The sequence below is a fragment of the Brachycentrus maculatus genome, unplaced genomic scaffold (assembly GCF_059751285.1).
Source record: "Brachycentrus maculatus isolate JH-2025_06_01 unplaced genomic scaffold, ASM5975128v1 h1tg000374l, whole genome shotgun sequence".
Classification (NCBI taxonomy): Eukaryota; Metazoa; Arthropoda; class Insecta; order Trichoptera; family Brachycentridae; genus Brachycentrus; species Brachycentrus maculatus.
In genome coordinates this window covers 878,666-900,824 of record NW_028281123.1, presented here as the reverse complement: position 1 = coordinate 900,824, position 22,159 = coordinate 878,666, and the positions used below count along the sequence as shown (strand labels likewise).

Sequence of the window (22,159 nt, the reverse complement as noted above, 5' to 3'; positions counted from 1 at the left end):
ATATATATATATATATATATATATATATATATATATATATATATATATATATATATATATATGACTTATGTATGTAATATGTTTTGAAAAAAATAAAAAATAAAACAAACTCCTAAAAGAGAAACCTAGATTTGTGAACAAGGATTTGGACGTACCCAAAAGTGTTGTGAACACCTTCATTCATATGAATCATTAAAAAGATATAGATTATTTCAAGATAGGTATAGAATAATATTTTTTTTGACATCTCATCAAAGATGAAGAAGAATAAGGAATTCTGGGCATTTACGAGGCTGACGACCGTCATAGGCTTAAGTGATCACTTTACACACGTGTAACATTCACTAATTCTACCCACTATTGACAACCACACTACTCAAATTCTTGGAAGTTCTATATATATATATATATATGTGAACCAATTTTGAAACATTATTCTTGAATCACTAGAACTTCACTAGAGACATCTATTGGTGAGATGTAAAGAAGCTTTTTATTGAGCAGAAAGTCTCTTACTAGTATGTGAGATCCGAATCCTGGATTATAATCACACACATGAGAAACACCAGAAAACATAATTTTAATTTTTATTATGTAAGCTTATAATTTGACCAGACAATTTTACAACATTTTGAGTGTGTCCAAATACTTGTTCACAAAATCTGGATTATCTCCAATAACAGTAATTGGAGATAATCCAGATTTTGGAATTCACTCAAAATGTTGAGAATAATAATAATGATATATAAAATAGGTATGAAAAAAATTCTCAACCCTATGAATTATAGGGTATGAAACCGTGACGGGGTTTGTCGTACTGAAGGGGGTAGCCAAAGGTTTTATAAGGGATGATAAGTGGCACCATACACAAAAAATTTAAAGAATGAGAAATATGGCCATTTAAAATATATTATTTACTAATTAAAATGTAACTTTGTTTTAAAATCACATTTGATATTTTATTATAACTTTTATTATTTTTTCTCATCGTCAAAGATAAGGAATAATATGGATGTTTGGACATTTACGGGGCTGACGACCGTCATAGGCTGGTTTAAGTGATCACTTTACACACGTGTAACATTCACCAATTCTACCCATTATTGACAACCATACTACTCAAATTCTTGGATGTTCTATATATATGAACCAATTTAGAAACCTTGTTCTTGAATCACTAGAACTTCACTACAGAAATATATTGGTGAGATGTAAAGAAGCTTTTTATTAAGCAGAAACTCTTGTATTAGTATGTGAGGTCCAAATCCTGGATATCACACACATGAGAAACGCCAGAAAATGCCATTTTCATTTTTATTATTTATGCTTATAATTTGTTTTTATAACTTAATTATAGTGTCTACCGGTTTCGAAGCTAACCGCTTCTTTATCTTTATCAAGTATTAATCAGTCTTGATAAAGAAGCGGTTAGCTTCGAAACCGGTAGACATTATAATTAAGTTATAATAACATATTTACAGGGATTTTAAAACAATGTTACATTTTAATTATAAAATGGAAAATCACAAAGTTAGTGCTTCAAATATGAATTATATATTATTTATTGATTCGGCATACTTTGTGGAATTATATTTTGATTATTTGAAAGAAATAAACACTTGTATAATAATACCACTTAACTAGTTTTATTTCATTACATACGACTAGTTTCGAAAACTACAGATGTTTTCATATACAGGTAAGTACATAGTAAAACTAACGAGCAAAAAATAATTTATGTATATATAGAGGTGGGTAGGGTAATAAATAAAGGGGGAGTTAAGGAACGGGATTTTTTGTAAAAGGAAATATAGATAATAATGGTGATGTATTTTGCAGTTAGTTTTTCTACTTACCTGTAGATAAAAACATTTATATTGTAGTTTACGAAACTAGTGTGTAATTAAATAAAACTCACTTAGAGGTATTAAAGAGGTGTTTTTTTTTTAATACCAAGGAAATTCAAACGCCTACTCATTTGTTTCCTTTAAACAAGCTTCTTAACTCATGGTTTTTTTTTTAAATATGTGTTTACCTTACCCGTTTATTAGTTTTTATTTTATATTTTACCCTTTATTAAAAAATGTTAGTTTTTTTCAATTTTGATATTTTTTTAACTTTCTTATTTGTGCCTCAGTCTTGTTAACCTTAATCTCATGTCACAAAATGAGTAATGGAAATTACTCATCATACTTTGGTAAACCAAATGAGTGAACAAAAAAATTAAAATAAATTTAATTGACAAATGTGGTTGTAAATCGAAGCAGAGGAAGATCGACGAAAAATTGGCATGTCATTTTTTTATATTGTTTTTAAAAGCTCTATAATTATTTTGTGGTCACCCTATTAATCAGATTGTGTACCAACTGGATCGGCGGGGAAAGTGAGGGAGATAATGTGAAGCGGCAGGGATGAGCGGTGAGAAATAAACTAGACGGCGCACTGTGGCCTCTTTGCATATCTAACAGGACCTTCCCTGGAAAATGCTAGATATTTTTGTAAAAAAAAAATTACATCTCATCAAAGAGGAAGAAGAATATGGAAGTCTGGGCATTTACGGGGCTGACTACCGTCATAGGCTGGTTTAAGTGACACGTGTAACATTCACTAATTCTACCCATTATTGACAAACACACTACTCATACAAACACACTACTCATACAGTTCTATATATATATATATATATATATATATATATATATATATATATATATATATATATATATATATATATATACATATATATATATAAATATATATATATATATATATATATATATATATATATATATATATATATATATATATATATATATATATATACATATATACATAAATATATATATATATATATATATATATATATATATATATATATATATATATATATATATATTTATATATATATATATATATAAATATATGAGCCAATTTTGAAACATTGTTCTTGAATCACTAGAACTTCTATTGGTGAGATGAAAAGTGGGTTTCAAAATTGGTTCATATATATATAGAACTTCCAAGAGTTTAAGTATGTAAAAAAATAATATAAAAAATAACTCCTATAATTGGAGATAATCCAGATTTGTGAACAAGTATTCGGACACACTCAAAATGTTGTTATAATTCACACTGTTGCATATTAATCACACACCTAGGTGTTAGAATTAAGTCAGCCTTTTGTAACTAGATGGCGCTTTAAGTATTATACTTTCTTGACGTTTAGTTATTGTTGTCAGAGATAAAGAACAACAGATCCAAGTATAATTATTTGTATGATAAAATAAAATAAATTAAATATACAAATATAAAGTGACAAATATAAAAAAACACGGATGTCCCTCCAGATTTGCAAATGGCACCATAGTGCGTTGCAAGTCAGTCTGAAAGGGGCGAGGATAGCCAACAAAGCCGCGTGCACAAGGACTTCATCAAATCCGTCTATCGAGATTGTGATGCGCCCACGTGGACGGCTGATAAATGGAGCGGGGAAGGGCCGGATTGGATTTTTTTTTTAATTAATAATTTTGTTAGGTATACAAGAAAGATATGTATAGCTAAACAAACAGGTAGGTAATCAGAAAAGACAAGTTTTACTGTTTTTTTTAGAGGTTTACATATTTGTTACTGATAATCCAATCTATTCATTCAGCGAGTGTTTTTGCCTAGAATTTTCACTAATGAATTACATGAAATATGAAGTAACATAAAGAGTAAATACACTCACGAGTAGGCATAGGCTATGAAACTTAAAAATTTTAGAGTCTGAGCAACCTGGGGCTTACGATCTGGTATAAGGTACGCATTAAACATCTACATTGCATTATTGCATCCACATTGCGAGTGTTTTTGCCAAGAATTTTCACTCATAAATTAGGTACATGAAATTATAGTAATTTTAAACATAAAGAGTAAATCCACTCACGAGTAGGCATAGGCTATGAAACTTAAAAATTTTAAGCCTGAGTAGGGTCATGATAAGCGGTGTTGCATAAGCCGTAGGTAGATTTCTGAGTCACTTGGACGTTAGCTAATTCGAAAAAAAAAAGTATTTATTCGTATTCATTGTATACATAACATACATTTATTTAATAAGTTAGTTAAAAAAAACAATATAATTACTCTCAACTTTAGAAAAATATAATGTAACTCTATTTTAGAAGTAACTAAATATAGGTAGTTCTAAAATATTCAATTTCAAAATAGAAGTTAATTGTATTTAATAAATGACAAATATGAAAAGTACGAGTAAACAAGAAAAAGCATGAAAGAGAATATCAAATATTGAGATGACATGCGGAAATACGCTTTACGTAAAATATAATACAAAAATAATACTTTTTGGTAAGGTTCGTTCCCACGCAGTTTATAATATGCCAAAACATTTTCAAAGAAGTCTATTTATAAATTTCTAAAAGTCTATTAATAAATTTCCATCTTTAGTTTGAAGATTAAAAAAGTCAGAATAGAAATCATTTTCATCGTTTCTTTACTAAAACATACCAACAAATGTGGAGGTCCTCACCAAAATGTTACATTTCAAATATAGCACTAAAAATCCTTTAAATGCAAATCGTTTCTGTTTATTGTATTGTGTCCGCCTCCGCAGTGTAATGGTCAGCACGCTCGGCTACCGTTCTGGAGGTCCCGGGTTCGATCCCCAGGGGGGTCAAATAAATATAAGTGATTTTTTCACTCTAATATTTATTCAATATTACCCTGGACTGGTACCTGAAGCGGAGGGCTGATCACCTTTCCTTCATGTGTAAACGATCAAGATAACACTGCGTTTATATGAAGCAGTGCCCTATGCACCATTGGGGTGCGGATAAGGGTATTATTTTATATTATTATATTATTATTGTATTCTATCGAAATCTCAATTACAGTTGTAAGAAATCATTAAATCGTACCAAAACGTAACAATTTTTACAAGCTGGAATTCCTGATTACTTCAAATAATTTATAATGGAAATGTAACCTTTTGGTATGGACCTCCACAAATACAATATTATACATACCACAGTTCGCGCATTTTTGGAAGCCTGGGTGTAACTGACATCAATATTAAGGTAGAGGAAAGGCAATTGAGATGGTATGGGCACATAGAATGTAAAGAACCTGATCATATTGTAAACCAGGCAATCGCCATGGATCTTCCTCGAAAGACATCTAAAGGAAGACTGAAAAATTCATGGATGCTGCAGAAAGATAACATGAATCGAAGGCATAACCCAGGTGACGTTGTATATGATAGAAGGACCTACAACCTGAGGACGAGGAGAGCTGCCCTAACAGCCTTCAAAGACGATTAGTTAGGAAAAGACTAGAAAGAAGAAGACATACTTGCTGATATTTAAAAAAAATGTAGAATAAAATAACAACAGCTTTGTACTTATTTCCACATGAATTTTATTTGACCAGCAATTGGGGTTCGTCGTAACCGACATCATCAGACATGTCGGTTACGATGAAACCCGGTTGTACTTGAAACTACATAGTTTTTATTTTATTCTTTAAAATGCAGTTCCACTATAAAATGTCAGTACAAAACTTACTAATATATTTTTTTTAAATGCAGGCGATGATTTTTTTTCGATAAACTAAGTCCATCTCTGCATTTTTGTGACGTGTTTATCTGGCGTCTACTCATCTGACGTTAATGAGACAGGAGAGCTTCGATAGGTCTGGATAAAGAACGTACCCTTAGAGTACAAGAAGAGGGGAAAATTGTTCTACCTTCAATGCATTTTATATTATTAAGTATAGATTCGAAAATACCGCTTTTAGAAATTAAACGGTCATCTTTGGTAGGTATATGAAATTAAGATCCAGCATTTGTTAAGTCGCATTCATTCCACCGAAGAGGTCAAATGTCTCTTCACGCCCTTTTTTTTTAAAGAATATGCATTTTATATAAGTATAGATTCGAATATACCGCTTTTAGAAATTAAACGGTCATCTTTGGTATATGAAATTAAGACCCAGCATTTGTTAAAGTCGCATTCATTCCACCAAAGAGGTCAAATGTCTCTTCACGCCCGATTTTTTAAAAGCATATGCATTTTATATAAGTATAGATTCGAATATATCGCTTTTAGAAATTAATCGGTCATCTTTGGTATATGAAATTAAGACCCAGCATTCGTTAAGTCGCATTCATTCTACCGAAGAGGTGAAATGTCTCTTCACGCCCGATTTTTTAAAAGAATATGACTTTTATATAAGTATAGATTCGAATATACCGCTTTTAGAAATTAATCGGTCATCTTTGGTATATGAAATTAAGACCCAGCATTCGTTAAGTCGCATTCATTCTACCGAAGAGGTGAAATGTCTCTTCACGCCCGATTTTTTAAAAGAATATGACTTTTATATAAGTATAGATTCGAATATACCGCTTTTAGAAATTAATCGGTCATCTTTGGTATATGAAATCAAGACCCAGAATTCGTTAAGTCGCATTCATTCTACCGAAGAGGTGAAATGTCTCTTCACGACCGATTTTTGAAAAGAATATACATATATTGGATAATTTTAGTTTTTTAGAATATAATAAATAATAATAAATCCGTTACCGCACCCCAATGGTGCATAGGGCACTGCTTCATATAAACGCAGTGTTATCTCGATTGATTACACATGAAGGAAAGGTGATCAGCCCTCCACTTCAGGTACCAGTCCAGTGTAATATTGAATAAATATTAGAGTGAAAAAATCACTTATATTTATTAAACCCCCCTGGGAAATGAACCTGGGACCTCCAGAACGGTAGCCGAGCATGCTGACCATTACACTACGGAGGCGGACAAAATATTAGAATATACACAGAAAAAATATTTTCCTCATATCTTTTTTTTAACTACTGACCTTTCAATAAATCTTTTCTTTTTCAAACTTATTTTTCAATGCAAAAATTGCGTTTTAAGAAAAAAAAACAAATACGTAAAATCTTACCTGGATTTAGAGAAAACTAAGTTGCGACTTAACGAAAGCTGAGCCTTAAGTACATCTAAAATAATAAGTAAAACACTATTTCCAGTCAACTTTTTTCTAAAATAATAATCTGCAAAGCGTCGAGATGAAACCCGGTTGCTGGTCAAGTAAAATTTATGTAGAAAAATTACATGGTTGTTATTTTATTTTGCAACCAACATCCTTATTTGGCCACCACTAGATCTATCTATCTCTCCTGTTCCCAACACAGATTTAAATAAAGTATCTTTATCTAGTTAGAATAAACAAAAATCCACTTAATTATTAATAAACATTGTACACAATAAGCATTGTAAATAATAAAGCAATTTCCATTTTAAAAAAATGTGCCCTATTTCACCTTATTTCACCAAAAGCATCCACGGGTTAAAAAAAAAAGAAAATATTTTTCAACTTATGTCTAAAGTAGGTACGATATGTTCCAATTTGTAAGAGATACAAGATAGAATTGTAAGCATCCTTAGTTACCGCTCACCCCATGACGTGTGGGGGTACGCAGGGGTGGGTTATCATGTACACTATAAATCTTCCCCTAAAGGAATATGATCATACAATGTGAAATATTACCTACCTAACATATTACACCACCGGAACATTCGTTTTACGAGTCGATGCGAATCAAAAGTGCCTAGCTCCACTTGAAGAGGGCTCGAAATTGGCTGTTTTATCAACCGGTGAAAACCACAATATCGTGATATAAATTATTTTATTTATTTACAACATTTTGAGTGTGTCCAAATACTTGTTCACAAATCTGGATGATCTCCAATTCTGAGAGTTATTTTTATATTCTTTTTTGATATCTCAACATAGACAAAGAAGAAAATGGAAGTCTTAGCCCCGTAAATGTAGTAAAAATAGTGATATTCTCGTTATTATTAATATTTAAAGCATTTACTTTGTGGTTAGTCATTTTTACTTATTTTTTTTTTACAAAAATGTTAATAATATTAGTATATAACCACTCACCGAGATTTTTATGTCTACCGGTTTCATCCTACGAGGATATAAGCTGGTTTATTAATGTGTTTAATCCTAGTGCATGTTTGATCTCGGCTCGTAACGCATGTTTGTGCTGAAACCTATAGTGCATGTTGGTCTTCGTGCCGACCAAAAATCGCATGTGTTAAACATTTTGTGTAGTTTTAAGTGTGTAAATGGTGCTATGGTGGTGAAGGGTGGTATTGTTTGCATGCTGTGGTAGTGATTGTCCTGACGAAGAGACGGGTACGTCTCGAAACCAGTAGACATAAAAATCTCGGTGAGAGGTTATATACTAATATTATTAACATTTTTGTAAAAACATTAAAAAGTACAAATAGTGAAGGACATAGGTAACACAAACCAAGCTAGGACACAAAATGCCGAACCCTCTTCTAGTGGAACGGAACGTCTGCTGACGACAGTCAGCAGACCGGCTTCTACTGAGGAGTGCAACGTGGTTTCCTCCCAGCAATGAGCAAATACTGAGAAGTTCCTGATTGGCCCACACTAGATTATCCCTCCTGTTCCCAATACAGATTAAAATAAAAACATATTTATTTGGTTAGAAGAAACAAAAATCCATTTGATGATCTATAAACCTTGTACACAATAAGCAAGGTAAATAATAAATTGATGTTACACTATGATGGTCGTCAGCCCCGTAAATGCCCAGACTTCCATATTATTCTTCATCTATGTTGAGATGTTAAAATGTAAAAAAAAAAACAGTTTTAGGATATAACACGTATTCCAAAAATTTATGTTTATTTCTATATTTGAAGATTTGGCGTTTAATTTGTAGAACTCCATTTTAATTTTTGTACTTAATATTAAAATTAAACAATTATTTTAAGATCTACCAAATTAGACTCAGAATAAGTAGACTTTAATAAAAATCAGTGTTTAATTTTAAAATATTTTAAAATTTTTAATTATTTTTATTATTTATTCATTTTTATTTCTCTTAGAAAATTACTATTTGTTTCTTTATTCAAGTTTGCAGTGATGACATTGAGTTCTGAATAGTTTTTTTTTGTTCTGTGAATTCAATGTCATATGAATTTATACAATTTTAAGCCTTTCAATGCTATGGCTGTAAGCTCACACGACCACGACGCTCTCATTCAATTCACTGCATGTAACAAATTGCACAAAACAAGAACACGGTCACTTGTACAATGCTTCAATTTGTACTTTACTAATCTTCGATCACGACCTAAGAAGAGCAATTCTTGAAACTTATTATACAATTACAGGTTACAAATCGTACTTGAAATGAAATGTGACCTTGTATTTAGGTCAGAATGTCACATCGCTCACTCCTTTCAACAACGTCATATATCAAAAATCGTCAATTTTGAGTTGTGAAGGTTTCCGGAATGCCCAGAAAATGTACTATATCCCACATAAGCGGTATATTTTAAACATAATATTTATCCGCTACAGGGCAGAAAGTGATGTTTTTGCATTTTGAAGAAAGGGTATAGTTTAATTATTTTTTTTAAATATCCTAAATATTTTTCAAATAGGGAAAAAACCTTCAGGTTTTACCTAAAAAGGTCAAGGTGTTGCACAGTAAAAAGTTCAATAAGTGGCTTGATATTTACTTTTAATACATTTCATTATATTCTTAAACTTTGAAAACGATTTCCTAAAAATTCAAGTGTTTTTTTTATATGTGACGTTGTTGAAAGGAGTGAGCGACATATGATTCTTACGATTATTTGACTAATTTGAACCCTTATCCACCCAATTGTGCATTCAAGTGACACGGTGCTAAACAGCTGCAGTATACAAACAGATTGATAAAACGGGAACACATCGCTCACTCCTTTCAACAACGTCATAAATATATAAAAAAAAAAGATTTTTCAGGAGATCGTTTTTAAAGTTTAAGAATATAATGAAATGTATTAAAAATAAATATCAAGCCACTTATTGAATATTTTACTGTGCAACAGACCTTTTTAGGTAACACCTGAAGGTTTTTTCCCCATTTGAAAAATGTTTAGCATATTTAAAAAAATAATTAAACAATACCTTTTCTTTAAATGCAAAAACAACATTTTCTACCCTGTAGCAGGTAAATATTATGTTAAAAATATGCTGCTTTTGCTGGGATAAAGTACATTTTCTGGGCATTCCGAAAACATGCACAACTGAAAATTGACGATTTTTGATACATGACGTTGTTGAAAAGAGTGAGCGACATGTGTATCAACACTGGCGGCATCCACTTAACGGGTATCATCTTTTCAACGTAACAAATAAAATTGTAGTGATTCAAATAAAGATATTCAGTACTCAATTTGAATTTTTTCATTTAGTAAAAAAGTTATTTCAAAACAAAACAGGATGGTTAATTTTGCGCCACACTGTACAAGGAAACGCGGAAGGTAAATACAGCATAGGAAGAAGGCTTATATCATATATTGGAAAAGTTACACTGTAGCACTATGTCTCTATTTAGAGCTGCTGTAGACAATGTAAAAATGGCAACGATGATTGATAACCTTTAGCAAGGAGTGGCACAATTAGAAGAAGAAAAAGAATACCAAACAACAATCGCTGGTTATCTAGTAAATTGAAAATGTAATTCACGTTTCTAGAATGACGAAATGAACCGCGTCACTTTCTTTTCGTCCGTCTTTGCTAAAACTCTCAGCGAAAGCAATACAAAAAGTTTCACTTTCACAAAAGCCGCACGATACAGAACCAAATTAAGTTCATCTTGTGGTTTGACGAGACCAATGTTGGAATATCGAAGAGAAATACTAGATATTTGCGCAGATCTTTGCGAAAGAAACAACAGTTAATTTCTAAAAACAAGCCCTTGCAAGTTCGGACATACCTACAGCCCCAATTGAGCAACACAGTGCTGGAAGATGGATGTGAAAAATATCGAAAATATCGACGAATACTGGAATATTTTTGGCATCAAATCCTACCGAATATCGAATCTGACGAACGAAGATGATCCACTGCATTTTAAAAAAAAGACTTGATTTCATTTCAATGGTATTTTTTCAATTAAGTTTTATTTAGTCAGGTTACGACATTTTGACACCTGGTGTCATTTACCATAGATAATGGATTGACAGCTAGTTCCATTCTTTATCCAAAATGGCGTCCATTATTGTCTACCATGCATAGATAATGATTTTTTTTAAATGAATGAAGTGAAGGATTATCTTATCTCTATAAGAAAAGATTTTTTTTTTAAATCTAGAACAATTTGTTAACGAATTCATGACAAAGACACAAGTGATAGTCGACGTCGGGGTGACGTAACGTGGCACATAAGAAGAAGAAGAACGAATTCATAATGAATCTGAATATTTGGTACTTAACTGTGATAATATTTTCAGACGTCTAACAAATTCCGAAGTTTTAGAACCGCTGACGGTGTGTGTGTGTGTGTGTGTGTATGTGTGTGTGTGTGTGTGTGTGTGTATTTTAAAAATATAAATATCTGTCATAAATAAAATATGCTTTAGAAAGGTAAAAAAAAATAAATGTGCGTATTTTATGGGCTGGCGAAATATTTTAAAACGCGAATCTCATTTTCGTTTCCATGTCCATTCCAGAGCGGCGTTCATAAATAACAATCTCCTGCAGGAAATGAAACATACATCAATACAAAATTATTTATCATTCTCACCGTTGTGCACGAGGCCGAAGGAGATGGCTGCAAACAGTAAAATGGCCGCCGTGGATCGGTCCATTTTCCGGCGCGGGAAAACTGCGGTGGGCGGGGCTTGCGATCCACAGACAAAGAGACAAATGTCACGGCTACGCCGGGCAGAGCGAGGTACACCTTCACGCACTACACTACTACGCAGCCGAGTACCTACATAAACTCCTAAACGCCGACCGTACTACGGTTTTAAATTCAAACAAATCGAATGCGGCGTTTATTTCGCCGGGTAGGTACCGAAATACCGATTAAAGAAAATAGGTACTCTTCTTTTTTCACACGCGGCAACACAAATTATTTAAATTTCAAATAATTCGAACTTGATTTCATATAATCCCATCAAAATACTATGGAAAAATTTATATGTAGATATTATTTCACCCGTGGCAACATTTATTTATTGACTTTATTCAGCCTCGACGAGTTTTTTTATTTTTTTTTTATTTAAAATTTATAAAATACCATTCTTATTTTTAACGCATCATTTCACGGATGACAATATTAATTTAAAAATTATTTTAACAGGTAAATAGTCGTTTTTTTGTTTATTGTCACTCACACATTTATAACAATTATTAACAGAAATTTTAATTTTAATTATTATTGTCGTAACAGACTTTATTTTTAATGGCTGAAGACACTTTTTATTGACTTCACTAGTAAAAAATAAAAAAAATAACAAAACAAAAAATGTTTAAAAATTAACAATTTAACTAGGTTTTAATTTCAAAATAAATTGTTGATTACATTTAATTTAAAAAATTTTATTTAGCACCATCCTTATATTATTTTGATTCTTTATTTTTTTAATTTAAACCAAATAAACTGAGGTTTTTAAAAATAATTTTTAGTTTTTTATTTATTCCGAGTTTCCTGATGTTCATGTTCTTGCACTGTAAAAAAATAAATAAATATATTATATTCAATTGAAAACACGTAAATTGATATTATTAATTAAATCTTTAAGAGTAGAATATATTTCATGACGTAAGTGAAGGAGCTCAGGGTGAAAAAAAATATATGTATGGATAAGGAAATAAATAAGGTTTTTTGACATATCAACAAACATGTAGAAGAATATGGAAGTCTGGGCATTTACGATTGTCATAGGTAGGTTTAAGTGATCACTTTACACACGCGTAACATTCACCAATTCTCCCCATGATTGACAACCCCAAAACCCAAATCTTGGAACTTCTATATATATTGTTCAAATTCGAAACATAGTTCTTGAATTCACTAGAATTTCATAAGAGACAGCTATGGTGAGATGAAAAAAGCTTTTTTTAAATCGTATAAAAAATAACTTTTAATTGGAGATAATCCAGATTTGTGAACAAGTATTTGGACACACTCAAAATGTCGTTAATACACAAGGAATATTAGGCAGTGAAAGACAATAGTAACAATAACTAGGGGGCTCAGGGTTGTATACCAAACATGTATGAAGCTTGTGTAAGTAATACGAGTGAACGAGTCACTTTACGAAAGAACTAGAGGAAGTCAAAATTAATCTAATCGGTAAATATTTCAATGGTAACAATATCTTAAAAAATCGTGGGTGTAGTGGCAAAAAACGTCAACTCGAAAATATGCAATTTTGTCTTAATGACGCACATTATAAAATTTTCAACGTTTCATAAACTGGCAAAATACACTTAGTAGTTTGAAATGTCATGTTTATGTAGTTTTAATAGTAAATTTAAATTAAAGTTTAATAGCAGGTATTTTTATTCAGGTTCAAAAGTTTAAATTACAGGGATTACTAAAATATGAATTTTAGAGTTAAACTATTCTCATACATGTACACAAAAACGGGATTTATGAGTGTTAATCCGAGGAAGTACTGTTGAGTTAAATTTAGATTTCCTAACAGAGAGGAAGAAGATTTATTTTTTAAAGAATAGGAAGTGGGGATTTTCAGAGTTTTGTTTTTTTATGCATATTTTCAAACACTTCCTAGTAGGTGATATTATTAGAAAAAGAATCTCACAAACATAAATAAAGGTTTTGGCAATACATAGAGATTACACGGGAATATTAAAAAATGGCGCTTCAAACGTGATAGGCCATGCTTTATAAATGGTGAATTTTACACTGTGTATAAAGTAATCAATTAACCCAGACACAACTTTATTTATATTATTTGTATCGGCATTCATTTTGTGGTAAAATATGATTAAATTATAAACACAAAAAATAAAACGCTTGTTTTTTACCACTTAAATATAATATTGGTAAGACTAATTTCTGAAGCTACAGATGCTCCCAGCCGTAGGTTTACATTCAAACCCGTAGAAGCAAGCATCCATAGCTTCCGAAACTAGACGTAACAATATAATACTGAAGCGGAAAAAAACGAGTTTTTTTTATCTATAATTTAATTCAGACACAATAATATGGAATCATTTTTATTGATATTATTATTAATATGTAAATTCATTACATTCAAACCCTTATCCGCACCCCAATGGTGCATAGGGCACTGCATCATATAAACGCAGTGTTATCTTGATCATTAAGACATGAAGGGAAGGTGATCAGCCCTCCGCTTCAGGTACCAGTCCAGGGTAATCTTGAATAAATTTATAAAATTTATTTGTCCCCCCTTGGGAATCGATCCCGGGATCTCCGGAACGGTAGCCAAGCGTGCTGACCATTACACTGCGGAGGTGGAAAAATTATGTAAATAGGACACACAAAACATTTTTTGTTTATTTTGTAAGGATGAAAATAAATAAATTAATGTCGTGAAAATTGCCAAATATTCAGGCGTAGAAGATAATACTCAATTTGTATTTGATGTTTTTTCTACAATGTAGGTATTTTAAGGAAAATTATGGGGTGAGTCCAATAAACCTTTAACCTTTAAAATGCTATCTTGTCAACTCCCACGCACCGCCTTTTGGCACCAAGGTTATTTAAATTCGTAATATTAAATAGAATGCTCTGTAATTCGAAAACCTTTCTGCGTGGGAGACGTTATCTATGGAATTTCGCACATTTTTTATCTCGCTCCGACAGCGGAAGTCTTTATGAAAGAAAAGAGATAAATCAACATTTTTGTCTGGAAAAGGCAACTGTTGATTTTTAGACGTTTCATGAATGATATTATATTTTCTTCCGCCATTTTTTGTTGTTGAAACGTTCAGATCAAAGGAACGGTAAATATTATTTGTCTTCGAGAAAAATTCCTTTAAAGACGAAAATATTTATAAATACGCGTTTGCTACTATTTACATTATAAAATTTATTAATGGGAACATTATTAACTGGCAATATTGCGTTTGTTTGTTCGACGAATTATCACCTTTAAACATATACCTTTTTACTAGTGAAACATTAAATTACTGAAAATGTTGTATTAGAGTCTTTTTTTACACTAATTTTAATATAATCTTTATTCAAATTAACATCAAACGGCGTAAATTCGCCAATATAATACATTTACATATTTCTAATGATTTAAAATTTTTACTGACATTTCTTGGTAGAACTGCATTTTATATAATAAAATAACATAGTTTTTTTCCACATATATTTTATTCGACCAGTGACCGGGTTTCGTCGTTACTGATGATGATGTTGGTAAGGACGAAACCTGTTCACTAGTCGAATAAAATAAATGTTTAAAAAAAATATAGTTGTTATTTAATTATATGTTTCTAATGACTTTGCGTCTTTAAACCGGTAAAAATGTCGATCCGTACTTAAGGGTAAAAAAATGAATTTTAACCGAATAAAAATAGTTCGTAGCGTAGTGTTGAAGCGTTAACTTCCGCATAGGATATCAGATGTGGCGCACATTAAATTAACTACAGACAGTAATCAATAGATTACAAGATAAAAATTAATTTTGCAAAATTATAATTATTAAAGAATATTTTCCAAAGAAAAGGCGAAGCAATTCAATTTAATGCAAAAACCTATCTGCAAACTTTGATGTTCGTATCTGCTCCACATTTATTCTATTATGTGTTCGTATGTTCTGTTGATATTTTTTTCCTGGAAAATAATTTGAGGCATGATATACGCGTCTCATACGTGAAAGAATGTCAAACAAATGGCTTTGTATTAGTCATAAAATAAATATCTATACATTAGCGGTGTTCGGTAGATGGAAAATATTTACTATGGCTCTATTGTGAATGACTTGTATTACAGATCTGTTCTTTGTTATAAAACCCAAAATATAGTAAAGATATGTCAAGATGCATAGCAAGATGATAAGACAAGACAAGATGATAAGACAAGATGCATGGGAATGAATCATATCAAAACAAATGGATCGAACCAGAGCACAGGTCAGAGTAGCAACGAAATTGGAAAAAATGTGAATACGCTTACTGATAACAAAAAAATACTGCAATATGTATTTATATAAATATGTGTAGTTTAAATATATCGCTCACTCCTTTCAACAACGTCATATATCAAAAATCGTCAATTTTCAGTTGTGCATGTTTTCGTAATGCTCAGAAAATGTACTATATCTCAGCAAAAGCGGCATATTTTAAACTTAGTATTTACCTGCTACAGGGCAGAAAGTGTTGTTTTTGTATTTTGAAGAAAAGGTTTTTTTTTTTTTTTTTAAATATACTAAATATTTTTCTATACTAAATATATATTGTTTTTGTATTTTGAAGAAAAGGTTTTATTATTTTTTTTTTTAAATATACTAAATATTTTTCAAACGGAGAAAAAAACATTCAGGTTTTGCCTAAAACGATCTGTTGCACAGTAAAAAGTTTAATAAGTGGCTGATATTTATTTTTAATACATTGTATTATATTTTTAAACTTTAAAAACGATCTGAAAAATCAAGTTTTTTTTATATATGACGTTGTTGATAAGGAGTGAGCGATATTTCTATTAAATAAATTATGCGCAAAAATCCCTGTCTAACGGTATAAACAAAAAAAACTGACGACACGTATAAAAATCCAATAGCGTTGCCCGTCGCCAGCTAAGTAAAGTAATACGGGTAGGTACTATTGTATTACAAATTCATATATTCATCAGCCTTCTACACAAAGGGGTTCCATTTTCAAAATCGCTGTGCGTGTTAAGACGAACATCATTTCGCAGATCGGCGATGGGCGATTCCATTATCTGGTCGTGTGTCGTTTACGGCGGGAGGAAGGTAGGTACCGAATCAGTATTCACAGTTACCCCCAAAGGGAAATTTCTCTTTGGTGTATCTCCCCCTTCCCTTTAAATCGAGTCCATTAAAATTGCAGGGGGATGTTATCTAAACGGATACATTTATTTGTGTTTACTTATTAAGGGCTATTTTCATTCAGTGACTTAGCGAGTATTTTCTTTTTTGTGTACGTTAATCGAGAGGGGAGGGCATTCAATTAAGATAATGGGGTTCACATTTTACATAGATTTTTAAAAACAGTTCATATATAATTAATTCTCAGACTATCATAACTACATCTTATTTTCTTCGATCTTTCTTTCTTTCTTTAATTTATGAGGCGAATGTAGTTGGAAAAAGAAGCATAGGAAGACCGAGGAAAACTTGGAACAATCAGGTATGTCAAATACTTGAAAGCGGCCGGGCCAGGAGTCGTAATAATCGTCGGGTATGTATGAGGAGATGCATGAATGTAGAAGAGGCAAAGAATGTTTGCAAAGACAGAGTGGTGTGGCGTTCGATTCTCTCTGCCTACCCCTGCGGGGAAGCGGCGTGATGGTTAGTTAGTTAGTTATTTTTTTCGATATTATATAACTTACTAACTAACTAACCATCACACCGCTTCATCGCAGGGGTAGGCAGAGAGATGTCCGCCTCCGTAGAGTAACAGTCAGCAAGCTTGGCTACTGTACTGGAGGTCCAGGGTTCGATTCCCAGAGGGGTGTCTAATACATATGTCTGATTTTTCACTCTAATATTTATTTTATATTATCCTAGACTGGTACCTGAAAAGGAGGGCTGATAACATTTCCTTCATGTGTTAGCGATTAAGATAACACTGCGTTTATATGATGCAGTGCCCTATGCACCATCGGGTACGAATAAGGGTTTGAAATAGATGTAAAACGATCAATTTATTAAAAACGCGTAATATTAATACTTTGTTTTTAAATTGGACTTTTTTAACTTATGGTCAAATGGCACACTGTTCAAAAGCAAATTAATTTATGTTTTTTTTTAAAGATCCTCGCGACGTACAATAATTAAAACGTGAATATTAATAAGCAAGACATCAAATACACCATAAGTTGATTTGAAAAAAACAGGTTCTACTTGTTTTTAAATGATTATGTTTTAATGACCAGAGGAAATTATAATAGATTTCTTACACGAGGAAAAAAAACACAAGCATACATAATGTAACAAAACTCTGACTTAAAAAAATTCAAAATTTTATTTTGCACATAACAAATATGTAAGTATGTACAAAAAGCGTTTTTTTTAAAAAAAGAGAAATATTTGTGTTTTTATTGTTGCATAAATATTTCAATTTCATTCTATTTCTGTGAGCCCAAGCGGCTCATTATTAGAAATAGGTATCAAATTATGGTAGAGTGGGTTCGAACCGAGAAACTCTGACTCAAGAGTCCGCGACACTAACCACGGGACCACAACCCGACACCTGTTTTTTTTTACTTTTCATATTTTTTCACGCAACCTGACTTTTTTTCAATTTAAAACGGCAGTATAAGAAACAATGACTTTTGAAACCTTGACTTGTGTTGCTATGTGTTTATGGTTGGTATTATCATATATATATATATATATATATATATATATATATATATATATATATATATATATATATATATATATATATATATATATATATATATATATATATATATATATATATATATATATATATATATATATATATATATATATATATATATATATATATATATATATATATATATATATATATATATATATATATATATATATATATATATATATATATATATATATATATATATATATATATATATATATATATATATATACAACGTGATGCCCTAAGCACCAACAAGGGGCAGACAGGGTCAAGAATAAAAAATAAAAACATTTACCGTATTTTTTACAATTTTTTTTTTATCAAAATGTTTTTTTTTTTTAAAAAAAAACTTATGTTGTTTAAAATTCCATATTTGATACGAAAATGCAAAATTACTCAGAAACTTCTACAAAATAAATAACCGATAATTTTTTTGGAGATTTTATGATAATAAAAAAATATAGATGTGTCTGCCTTGGAACCTTGTGGAAATAATGTTGAAAAAAGTATGGCAAAAACATGTAACCCCAAGTAAAATCATTAAAAAAATTGTTTAAGTAAAATTTACTAGTACGGCATGTATCACCCAATTTTTGGTGCTTTGCCAATAAATAAAAAAATAAAAAAATAAAAAAAATTATGTTGAATTTAAATTATCCGTAGCGTACCTACTTCAAATGTTCAAATTTGGGTACGTTTGATTTGCACCAGTAGAAAATCAATCATCGATCTTCGTGCAACATCTATGAACGTTGTCAAATAGGCGCGAAAAATCCGTAACGACATTTCGAACGTATTTTGCTTAATTTAAATGAATAGTTTGGATGATTGACGACATTTATGATAGAGCGTGTGATATATTGAGGGAGATTGATGATTGTAATATAGTAAAGGTATTGAATCTCACGTGAAAACTGTCGGAAAATGCTTTAACACTCCTTCCGCGAGCGCCGGGCAAAAACTGAGCCTCGGAAAGCGGGAACCAATAGCCTGGCTGAACGACTGAACGCCCGGCGACGAACAATGACGGAGATTTCCGATCGTGGCCGATCTGCCTTACGTGAAAGTGGATTTGAGTTGAAGCGACGAGTAGAGGTTCATTAGGAGAAAGAAAGAAGAAAAAAGAAAATAAAAGAAAACTTTTTTCAGTTTGTTGGAAGCAAATATCGATTTATTCAATAAATAAATCAATATAATATATGGGTCATGTAAGAAATAAATTAATCAGCATTCGACAGTATCTTATTCTTGTTTCAATAAAGAAAGCATTAGCACTTCAATTCTTGACTTCCAAAATAAAGATATTGAATTTATTGAGATAATCAACATGTAAAAAAATTAATGTTATCATAAACACACGTTCAAAATTTTTAAAGGTATTAACAACCCAACAAATAGAAAATAACATAACCAAGTAAAGATTTTTTATTAATTGGTTAAATTAACTTGTTATCGAATTGTATTCACAATGATGCTAACGGTTTTAGATCTGAACTCGATTTTTAAATCTCAAAAACGAAATCATTACCTATATTGCGATACAGATAAATAAAGCAAAGAATTTTAGACAGTTGAAAGTAAAATATTAATGCCTATATAATTAATGCCTTTATAAATGCCATGAATCTCAAGCATCTTACGAGCTTCTCATCGTTCTCAGCTTTAAGACCTGAGAAAAAAGAAAGTCCTTAGTTACTTTTCTCTTGTTAGGACGTCAATTATAGTAGTGATTATACAAAATTTAAAAAGGGCGGAAGTTAATAATTTATTACATTAAATTAATTGTATAAAACAATTTAAAGTCTCTGTCCCTTAAATAATTCTTGTCGAATAAAGAAATTAGGATGCAATAACAAATCATCATGAAAATATGGTTAAAATAAAATAATAAACAATAATACAATTTTATTTTTTAAAATAACAAATAGTTTTTTAACACGTCCCATCACAGTCGCTCCCATTTCTCTCCAGTCTGTAGGCGCGGAACGCTGAAACTGTCACACGGTTGAAAAGAGAAAGTGCTCTAGAATAGCCCGATCAACGCGTCTGCCCTCTCCCTCGCACTCGCGCACATCTCGCCTCTCCGTGAACTGCCTTTCCCAATAGCCTTTTATTTTATTGTCCGCTTTTTGCGTGAAGCGTTTAAATTTGGAACAGTACCCGACGTATTAAATACGTTTGTTTTTTTGACAGATCCGAATTTAAAGGCGATTCGGTTTTCAAAAATAAATTTAACCTTTACCGCCGTATAAATAATTCAGACGCTGAAAATTTTATTTTTATATATTTAAAAATAACTGCTTTATTTGGAGACTATTTTCGGTATTGAAATTTCTCAGCATTCATTACCAGTGAGAAGTCATAAATTGTATTTATTTGAATTACCTCTGCTAACGATAAATTGGTTACAAAAAACTCGGTTCACAACTGTGAATAACTATTTTACATCTATTTTTTTTAGTAATTAAATTAATCAAATTATAAATTGACAATTTTACTGGCTTTTCTTTACAATTGGATTAATTTCATAGAAAAAACTTAACTCAGATAAAAACTGAAAAATTTTATATGTGTAAAATTAGTATTGTTGTATTTTTTTTAAACAATACTAATTTTACGCAAACTATAAATTTTACTAACATTTTTTTTTAAACCTTCTCCGCACCCCATAGGGCACTGCATCGTAGCGACTTACTTAGTCTTGGTCGTGATCAGCCCTGCGCTTCTTGTACCAGTCCAGGGTGATATTAATAAATATGAAACTCACTTTTTTTTGTGTAGTCCAAATACTTTTTCACAAATCTAGATTTCTCCACTAAGAAGTTAATTTAACATTTTTGACGTCTCAATAAAGATGAAGAAGAATATGGAAATCTGGGAATTCACAGGGCTTATGACCTGTCATAGGCTGGTCAGTAACCAGCCTATAACAGATCAAAAAATTAACGTTTATTTTTTTAAGGTTTTTTTCCTTACGAAACAAAAATCTACCAAGATATTCAAGTATTTGTATAAGTATTTGGAGAATTAAGAGAATACAAAATTAATTTTTTAATTGAAAGATTCTTTTGGCTTATTAATTATTTTGTTAATTTATTCAATTGTTCGCTAATTTAATATTTTTTTATATATTTTTAAGGCCCACTAATTACTTCGCAGATCCCTCAACTGATGACGCAACAATCAGTGATATTTCATCAATGTATCGAAAACCTTACCGTTAGGCGGAAGGATCCAAGATCAATGCATAAATACGGGTTTCAAGAATTAATGCAATGTGTTTTTTTTTATTACCTAACGTCCAAGTGACTCTGAAATCTAGCTACGGCTTATACAACACTGCTTATCATGACCCTACTCAGGCTTTAGCTTTTTAAGTTTCATAGCCGTTGCCTACTCGTGAGTGGATTTACTCTTTATGTTTAAAATTACTATAATTTCATGTACCTTATTCATGAGTGAAAATTCTTGGCAAAAACACTCGCAATGTGGATGCAATAACGCAATGTGGATGTTCAATGCGTACCTTATACCAGATCGTAAGCCCCAGGTTGCTCAGACTCCCCCTATCTTCTTTCGTGAAAAAAGAAAGAAATAAGAAATATGTTTCATATCAAGTTAATATAATAAAATAATAAAACCCTTATCCGCACCCCAATGGTGCATAGGGCACTGCGTCATATAAACGCAGTGTTATCTTGATCGTTTACACATGAAGGAA

The 22,159-nt window shown here is 31.2% G+C and overlaps 1 protein-coding gene across 2 annotated transcripts in view; it reads right to left on the bottom strand.

Moving 5' to 3' along the window:
• LOC148303291 (protein Skeletor, isoforms B/C-like) overlaps positions 1 to 19,401 on the bottom strand; it is a 95,526-nt gene extending 76,125 nt beyond the window's left edge. Inside the window, exons 1-2 of one of the 2 annotated variants that reach the window (XM_088270231.1) lie at positions 19,346 to 19,401; positions 11,642 to 12,570 (exon numbers count right to left, since the gene is read on the bottom strand). In XM_088270231.1, coding sequence (XP_088126357.1) covers positions 11,642 to 11,705 — 64 coding nt within the window. In that variant the 5' untranslated portion in view covers positions 11,706 to 12,570; positions 19,346 to 19,401. Of the gene's footprint in view, positions 1 to 11,641; positions 12,571 to 19,345 lie in introns of those variants that run through there. The other variant, XM_088270230.1, reaches the window with a different exon arrangement.
• Between the last annotated feature and the right edge of the window lie 2,758 nt (positions 19,402 to 22,159).